This window comes from Eulemur rufifrons, chromosome 6, assembly GCF_041146395.1.
Source record: "Eulemur rufifrons isolate Redbay chromosome 6, OSU_ERuf_1, whole genome shotgun sequence".
Lineage (NCBI taxonomy): Eukaryota > Metazoa > Chordata > Mammalia > Primates > Lemuridae > Eulemur > Eulemur rufifrons.
The window spans coordinates 71280202-71289474 of record NC_090988.1 but is presented as its reverse complement, the minus strand read 5'-3'; the positions used below and the strand labels follow the sequence as shown (position 1 = coordinate 71289474).

The window sequence follows — 9273 nt, the reverse complement described above, 5'->3', positions numbered from 1 at the left end:
CTTATTAAAATTTGAGAAGCATTTCATTAAAATATTTCTGAATAGATAAAACTTTATTATTGCTCTGGGAAGGATAAGTGAATTCCAAATATCAGAAACTAGTCGAACACTCAACTAATGCCGCATTATTGAGACCGGGTTCAAAAACATAATGACGGATTTGACATTCTGCCGTCTCAACTGGAATAGTACTGAGCGTCACTAAGGTGGCAGCAAAGGGTGCTGATGTTAATTTGGCTTTAATTTCTTGGACGCTAGAGTCTCATTTCACCAAAGCAGCAGCATCAATTATCCAGAGTGTGTCACTCATTTATACGTGGCAAAGTAAGGTTAGCAGGGAAGAGCTTTGGGAACCGTAGGCGAGCTTTTCCACCCCTTCCCTGCGTGCTGCCCGCCGCAGTTGTTCCCTGGCAGCGCGGCTCTAGTCACAGGCCCGGGGCTCGCGGGGCGGGGCTAGGCGGGGCCGGGCGCGGCGGAGCCTCGGTGGGTGCGGATTGGGGCATTGCCTCAGGGGGGCGGAGCCGAGCTGCGGTGACACAGAGGAGTCGCGAGACGGGGGGGCGTTACCGCAGAGAGGCGGAGCCAGAGGCCGAGGAGGGTGGCGGTGGGGGAGGAGCCGAGCCGAGCTGCGGGGTCGAGTGGGGGCGGGGCAAGCGCGGAAGACCTGGGCCGCGCGTCTGACCGCGCAGTTAGCGCCGCCTGCTCTGGGGCGGACCCGGTTAGAGACCCTCTGGTGTCGTCCTTATGGGGATGTGTTTTCCTTGCCCCGGGGAGTCCGCGCCTCCCACGCCGGACCTGGTGAGTAGAACCACGTCCCCGCGTCGGCGCGTCCGCCGGGCCGCGCCTCGCGCACCTGTTCGCGGGAGGAGCGCGCCGCGAGGCCCGGAGCGACGGGCCGTTGGCCCCTGTGGCGCGGACCCGAGAGCCCGCCCGTGGGACCCTGGCGGCGAGGACGCGTGGACACGTCCGGAGGGTCCTTGCGGTCCTGCCGGAGAGACCTGGGCCGCTGCCTCCGTGTAGATCTCTCGAATTCTGTAACGAGAATTGTCCCAAGGCGGCTCTGGCGTCTTTTTACCTTTCGCTGACTTTGGCAAAATTGGGAGTTCGTAGGACGCTGGCAGACGCAGACCTCGGACGGGCTGCGTATGGGACATTCTTGGAGATGCGGTAGATGCAGTTAGGGTGCAAAAGGAAATTTCTCTTTCCCCGTGAACCGAAGTGTTTAATATTCTAGGAGATGTGCATTTTCCTGTGTCTGTACCAACTGTTTAAAGAAAGAAAAGTATATAAAAAGTTCCTACTAATTTAAAATTTATTTTTATAGGCAATATTCACATTTTATTAAATAAAAAATACTTCCCAAAAAAGAAAGTGCTAGATAAAGTCGCTTATACTCCTGAGCTTTATTGGACATTTCATTAATTAATGATTTATCTTTAGTATTTACCTCATTCTTTTATTTAAGGTCTTCCGTTTAAAAACGAGCGTGTGAGTACAGAATGTACAATTTCTAAAGTTGCCATATTTAACAAATAAAAATGCTGGGTACTGAGTTAAATTTGAATTTCAGATAAATAAGGAATACATTTTTAATATAGCTTTGTGCAACGCAATATTTGGGATGAATATATGTATACTAAAATAATTTGTCATTGATCTAAAATTCAAATTTAAGTAGGTGGTATGTAGTACAATAATTCATTTATGCTCTTTTGTAGCTTTCTGTTATTAACAGTGTCTTTACATTAGTACCGTAGTACTCCTTACAGGGAGTTAATGTAGAAAAATCTAAATTCCTCTCCTATCTAGCTAAACATTAGTTGAAGAAAATGGGATATTTAGGGAAGTACATTAACGTTTCAGCCATTAGGTTATAGTACTGAAAATGATGTGGAACTTGATGTGTGGGGAAGTTCAACTTCTCTTTGTTGCTGCTGTTGCTTTTAAATGATGTTAATTTTATTTATCTGGCTGTTGATAGAATATAGTCTGTCAATATTTGTTAAGCCTTTACCCCATCCCCATGCTACACCCACTTCCCTTGATAACCACATGGCTCACTGCTTAGATGTCACTTTATCAGTGAACTTTTTCTTGTCCACCCTAAATAAAATATACTCTCCGCTATACCGGCCACCCACCCTCCCATTATTTATTTCTGCTAAGCACTTTCTACCATCTGACAGATACTTATCTACTTAATTACATTTGTCTGTGTGCCCTCCATTGGAAATTAAGTTTCTTGTGGGGGGAGACATTTGTTTCCGTTTTTCACTGCTGTATTCCCAGATCTAGAAAAGTTCCTGAAGCCTAGTGGTGCTCAATAAATATTTGTCCAATGGATGAATGTATGTATTGAGGTATGTAAAACAGAGAAATTGTTAATGGCAGTCCCAAGAAAATGCTACTTATTATCTTACATATTTTATAATTAAGTATTACATGGTACAGAGATATAATATTCACTGTTTCCCAACATTGAACAGTATATCCCTTAAATTTAATCCAATCATTCCCATCCTACATGAGATCAGCCCACTAAGTTCATGAGCCTCTCCTGAAAACACCAGCCTACTTCAGACTCCTTTTGAACTGAAAGTACCAAAGCATGTATTTCCCTCATTGTATTTTTAAATATCACTTGTTCTATTATGCCCTGACTAGCTTGCAAGCCTTTTTTGTTTGAAATGAAAGAAAAAAAAAATGATTATATAAGGCCAACCTGCTTGTATTTATCTTAGCATGTGCTGATTTGAAGATATATTGATTAGGAAAATGAAATTCAGAAATTTGAGTATTTTATAAATGTTCTAGTAGTGGCATTCTTTGTGGGACATTTTAGGCCAGTACTAAATATTTTTGTAAAATGTTATATAGTAACCTATAAAATATAGATGTATAGTTTATCTGTGATAATGTTTGGTTTTATTTTAGAAAATATTTTTTACACATTTTCCTTAGGAAGAGAAAAGAGCAAAGCTTGCAGAGGCTGCAGAGAGAAGACAAAAGGAGGTGAGATTAAAAATAAAATTCTGCCTACTTAGAAAATTGTACTTTATTCTCCATAGATGTCTATTGCTAGTGGTATTCTCTAATGTAAATAGTGTCAGATATCCTAAAAATTTACATTTAAAGGTAATCCTTTTCCAAATGATTTCCATGTTTCTATAAATTGCATTAGTGTATTTACATTATTTAGTATATGAAAATTAACTTACCTAATACCTTCTGTAAGTTGAGATGCTCCTTTAATAGCATATTTCCTTGGGATAAAATCGATGTGCCTTATAAAACATTGCCACATGTGAAGTAAGTTTAGGGGGGAAATTTTGTATGGTTGCAAAATACCCAATGAAGAAATAACAGTATGTTTTATGTAAGGCTGTTGTAGAAATATTCTAATTCTTTGTTACCAAAAATAAACCAAAACCCTACCCGCCAAAACAATCTAAAAAGCAAATAAAAAACATGTTTTGTCCACTGGACACTGATTTTTGTTGTATTTCTCTACTCCTTATCAAATTCTTGAAGGCTGCATCTCGGGGAATTTTGGATGTTCAATCTGTGGAAGAAAAGAGAAAGAAAAAGGAAAAAATAGAAAAACAAATTGCTTCATCTGGGCCCCCACCACAAGGTGGACTTAGAGTAAGTATTAAAATTTACTTAATATTTAAATTTAACTGGAATTTTTAAAATTGTAGCAATCCATTCCATAATTTCCTATTGAAATGCATTATCAGAAAATTTTCAAGTGATTTAAAAGCATGAATAGTATAGGTTGAAAGTGTCAATTAATTTTAATATTTATTGGAATAGATTTGCTTTCTTTTTTTAAAATGAAAATAATACATTTTTGTGATTATGTTAACACTATAATACTTTTATACTTAATACTAATCTTAAATATGTCAAAAACTCAAGCAATATGGAAAAGTGTAAAGAAGAAAGTAAAAATCATCCCAATTCAGTGTCTTTTTCACAAACATCATTTCTAATCTCTATACATCAATCTTACTAAATTGGATTTTGCACTATAAATTCTGTTTTTATGACCTAATTTTTTTTACTCATTGATTTGGGATCTTTGATCTTTCCATTGTCACTCATTATCACAATTATATAATTGTTAATTTGGATCATAGGGTATACAGGTATGGGTGTGACACACATACCTCACAATTTATCACAGAGGTAGACACTGAGAATATAATGATAGGCAAGTTAAGCAAGGTTTTTGAACTCGGGAATATTAACAGTCTAGCAGAACTATAAAGGATTTATTTTACATATTGAAGCTCAGATAATGGTTCAGATATTTAGATTTTATTCTTGGTCCATTTATATTTTTCTTTTTAATTATTATGGGTACATAAATATGTATATCTTTATAGGGTAGATGTGATGTTTTGATACAGGCATCCAATGTGAAATAATCAAACCAGGGTAACTGGGGTATCCTTTACCTCAGGCATTTAATATTTCTTTATGTTAAGAACATTTACTCTTGCTCTATTTTTAAAGGAAATGCTTAAGTATATTTGTAAAAGGGTCAGTATCCTTAATTTCAGTCACTTGTATTTGTCAATGATTTGTGAGTACTTTTTAGCTAATTTATTGTCTTTGCAATTCAGTTTTTGTTTTTGCTGTCAAAACTACACATGCGTATACACATACATATATATGCTCCTAATTTATGGGGCAGGAAGCATAGGAGTGTCCTGAGCAGAGTTGATAAGAGTTATCTGTGTGTATTTTACCATTGTAAGGTACTTCATCTAATTTCACTTAATGAATGAAAATTTTGTAAACAGTTTGTTTTTTATTTATGGTGAACTTTTAACAATGTGTATAAAACAATTGGTTTCAATATTAAGGTAAATAACTGTGACCATTTTGCTAGCTTTTTATATACCCCTGTGATAGAACAGGCTAGATCTATTGTAAAGCAAAACAGTTGTTAGATAAGAATTTCAAGTCTTTATCAGAAATATAGATTCTTTCTTTCAATATTCTTTTGAGATAAAGGGCTGTGTCACCAGGTTTACTTCATATAGGGTTCTCAAAAACAAAACTATGAAAATTAAATTATAAGACTGGAAGTGATATTGAGATCTATTTCATAGAAGAGAAGGTACTAAGTTAAAATCACATATGTTATAAGAAAAGGATACTTTAATTGGCATTTAGTTAGAAATATAAGAAGATACTTATTTCACGTGTTCAAAGCTAATAAATTTAACATCAGCTTTTAAACTCTAAGAAAGAAATGGGCTTTCTTAATTAAATTTGAAGCTTTTACACTCTGAAGCCTATAGATTGAAAAATTAGGCCTTTTATTACTTCTGATCCTCTCAAAAGTGCTCAAAATGAACGATATTCCCAATGTAGATTTATTAATAGTTCTTTTTTGTCTTTGCACATTGTTCTTATGAGAAATCTTTCTGGCTTCCTTAATAAAAATGGCCTTCAGGGCCATAAAGCTGGATAGTGGCGGGAAGATTTTCTCAGCAAGAATGACTCTCATAAACCATTACTGTTGCCCACTGTGAGTCATTTTCCTTTGGAATATTCCTAATCACCTCCACCACCACTACACTGACTTCAAGGAGCATGCTCCTTTCCGCTTGACCACATGCACAGCACATTGAGAGCATGAAGTTCAAAAAGTAAAATAAAAAGAAAGAAAAGAAAAGCAAACTTGGAGGCTCAGGGATAACAAAAAAGGAAAACACAAGGCAAAAATAACTTAATCCTTAACCCTCTTGGCTGGCTGGCCTGTTCCATGGGCTGGCCTAAAGTATCCTATGGAATAGCTAGCTTCTTCCTAACTAGATTCCATAATACAAGAAAAACATTTCCTTTCCCTGTCTTCACATCTTCCACATGTTCATCTCCTGACCAGCTCTGCTTCGTCCCAGGATGATTGGCATGGGTAATGCTCACTGTCTTCTGGAAAGTCACCCTTACCTTAAGAAGTCAATGTGATGCAAAGTATTATCAGTACAGGAGTAGTGGCAGACCTTTAGTGCAGTGGCTCTCTACCCTAGCTTATGTATTGAGTCTTTGGGGAGTTTACAAAAAAGACTCATCACTAGGCCCCATCTCATACCAGTCAGAGTCTCTGAGAGTGGGGTTTAGCCATCAGGACTTTTTTAACCACCCCAAGGTAATCTAATGTGAAGCCAGATTGAGAATGACCACTGTAGTATTTTTAACACTACTCATAACAGATACGCTATAGAAAATATAGTCCTATGGTAAAAAATGTTCAAAAATTCTAAATTGGCCAGGCGCGGTGGCTCACGCCTGTAATCCTAGCGCTCTGGGAGGCCGAGGCGGGTGGATCCTTTGAGCTCAGGAGTTCGAGACCAGCCTGAGCAAGAGAGACCCCGTCTCTACTGAACAAATAGAAAGAAATTAGATGGACAACTAAAAATATATATAGAAAAAATTAGCCAGGCATGGTGGCACTTGCCTGTACTCCCAGCTACTCGGGAGGCTGAGGCAGTAGGATTGCTTGAGCTCAGGAATTTGAGGTTGCTGTGAGAGAGGCTGATGCCATGGCACTCTAGCCCAGGCAACAGAGTGACACTCTGTCTCCAAAAAAAAAAAAAAAAAAAAAAATTCTAAATTGTGTAATGCAGCTGTATCCCCTTCTTAGAAATTATAAAGGACAAGAATTAAAACTTCTCAGAAGTCCTACATAAAGAAAAGCAAGTTTATTTGGATTAACCCTTAATTTCCAAAACTTATTTAAATATAGATTTTTTTAAAAAATATATAACACTCAATATTCCTTGGATATACTAGGAAAACACTACTCAAGAGACTGTTAAATATCTCTCGTCCTATCCCAGTGGCTCTTTGAGAACCCACTATGACAGATTTAATAGACTTGGTTAAACAAAGCAACAAATGGAATATTTTGTTAAGCAAGAAAATACTTTGCCAAACTATTATTTAATAATTTATGCCATTTCTTGGCTCCCTGGCTCAAATAAGAATTTCTTCATTTTTATTTTGTGGTAAACCATCATTTTATTTCAGACTTTTGACTGGAATGTAAAATTTTATTAATAGCTGCTATTCACGAAAATTATTTTGCATTTCTATATACCATATTCCTCTTTTTACTTTTGTTCACTGGGTATCATTACATAACTTTAAGTGAAATTTACTTTTCTGTCTATATTTTTATTTTTTCTAGTGGACAGTATCATAAATATAACATGAGTGGAAGAGTCTGTGCCAATAACTGTTTGATATCTGCAATCAAGTGGACTTCCTCAGTTTAATCTCTTTCTTTGAAAAAATGAAGATTCAGACTTTGTGATATTATTGTCCTTAAATGCAATGCTAACTCTATATTGAAAATATTGAAAAAACTTGATTTTCAAACTTAAAAAATGGCCACACCTTTCATTAAATACTTATATTCCTACATTTGCTCTTCTACAGTTAGTGGATGATTTGCCATTTTTTTTAAGTAGTTAAAAATGGACCTAAATAGTGAATACAAATACATTGCCTGTAAAAATTCTGCATACATCTCTAATATTAAATTTTGCAATTGTATTTGCTTCCTTTATAAAATGTTCTAACTACTTATATTTGTGCTGCTTTGCCTTATACAGGTTTTTTTCCCACTGTATATAAAGACTTTTGATTAAACTTCATGGGTCTAGTGCCTTTAAACTGAGCATCAGGGAAAATCTTGAAAAATAATTTGAAGGGTTTCTGTGAAGGAACACTGTAAATTTTTATAACTTACTAAGTAATGAATATTTTTAGGCAAATGTTGAATTTCTCCTAATTTATTTTCTATTTCTGTAGCTTATAAAATTAATATATTATGTTTTACATTACAATAATGTTTTTTTGTTTGCTGAATTTAAAATTATCTATTAGTAATACCATGGGAGGGTAGTGATGTACTGTTGTATAATATCATATTCAGCTCTATAAAGATCTTGGTAGTAATTGAGTTAAACTAATAATCTGGATAGATTGTAATGAGTGGTAATATATTTGTCCAAATTTTGTAAATGTTGTTATTTTTTATTAAAGAATGATCATAAGATTTATACAGATATGAATTTGCAAGGCAAATATGAAATGCATGAAATAGAAACATGTAGGTAGTATATTTAAAAAGTTCTACTTCAAACATAAAAATATTAGGTAATTCTATACAATGCGTAGTCAAACTTTTTAGATTTTTGTTCATCAGGAACATGAGTTTTATAGCATTTTTGTTTTCTGTTTTTCCTTTTAATACATAATTTGATAAAAGAATTGCTATTAGCTATTATAAGTTGTTAACTTTTTTTTAATGACAAGGCCACATACTGAGCTCTAAATTAGAATTTGCGGGTACTAAGTGCCAATAGGGGCTGTAAATTAAATAGACCAGCTTACTTGCTTAACACAAAGGAAACTAAGCCAGTATCTCACTGATCCTTCCCAAAAGACTTATTTTATGATATACATGTTAATTGTAAAGGGTCTGAACTCTAATGTAGGTATCCTGACTTACTATGGGAAAAAAATTACTTTTTCTATTATAGTATGAAATTCTGTGACTATCGAGGCAAGACGTATAGTTTGACAGGCTCAATTTTCATTAACCTGTAGAGGATTAGTGCTATTTTTGTTCCCAAGGATGGAGAAATCATTGAATTGTATTTAGGATTAAAATTTTTGATTTTTATTAAACTGATTAATCTTTCAAGGCAAAAAGGAAAAAGGATCATTAATAGCTGCATGGATATAGAACCAGAGCATATCATCCCTGAGTTTTGCAAATCCTTCCTCCAATTTTAATACAGCAAGAACAATTTTATCTTTACTACATGTTAAAGAATTAGAACTTGAGTTGGTGTAAACAAAATGTTTACTTCCAGAGGATAATGCCCTAATAATAGCTTATACCCAAATACCATGTTTATCTACTGTTGAAACATCAGTGATATGGAGATATATTACTTTCTGTGAAAAATGGAATATGCTGCTCCTTCCAGCCATGGCCTGCCTCCATGGATGTGGTCACCTCTCCCCAAAACCACATGAGTTGCAGGGGTGAGCGGATATACTCAAATGTTAGGAACATGGTTAGGAAAGGAGAAGGGGTGACTGAATACCTGATAAGATAGCAAATGAATACAAATAAATACATACATACATACATACATACATACACACACATTCTTCCAGACATTTTCTTCATAAATTTATGGATCAGTTCCTATGAAAACTAAATGGGAGCCAATTTCC

The 9273-nt window shown here is 35.7% G+C and overlaps 1 protein-coding gene across 1 annotated transcript; it reads left to right on the top strand.

Annotated features, from left to right (window-relative positions):
* Positions 1 to 618: 618 nt before the first annotated feature.
* On the top strand, positions 619 to 7538 carry SVIP (small VCP interacting protein). The gene is made up of 4 exons (XM_069469722.1): positions 619 to 798; positions 2962 to 3012; positions 3532 to 3645; positions 7208 to 7538. Exons 1-4 carry the CDS (start codon positions 745 to 747, stop codon positions 7220 to 7222), a joined length of 234 nt encoding a protein of 77 aa, XP_069325823.1. The 5' UTR covers positions 619 to 744; the 3' UTR covers positions 7223 to 7538.
* Positions 7539 to 9273: the final 1735 nt, after the last annotated feature.

Bases quoted from the DNA above. Each gene is read 5' to 3' on its own strand.
- SVIP (XM_069469722.1), top strand. From the start codon at position 745: ATGGGGATGTGTTTTCCTTGCCCCGGGGAGTCCGCGCCTCCCACGCCG. The intron at 799-2,961 runs GTGAGTAGAACC...CATTTTCCTTAG, and splicing joins CGCCTCCCACGCCGGACCTG to GAAGAGAAAAGAGCAAAGCT. The intron at 3,013-3,531 runs GTGAGATTAAAA...AAATTCTTGAAG, and splicing joins CAGAGAGAAGACAAAAGGAG to GCTGCATCTCGGGGAATTTT.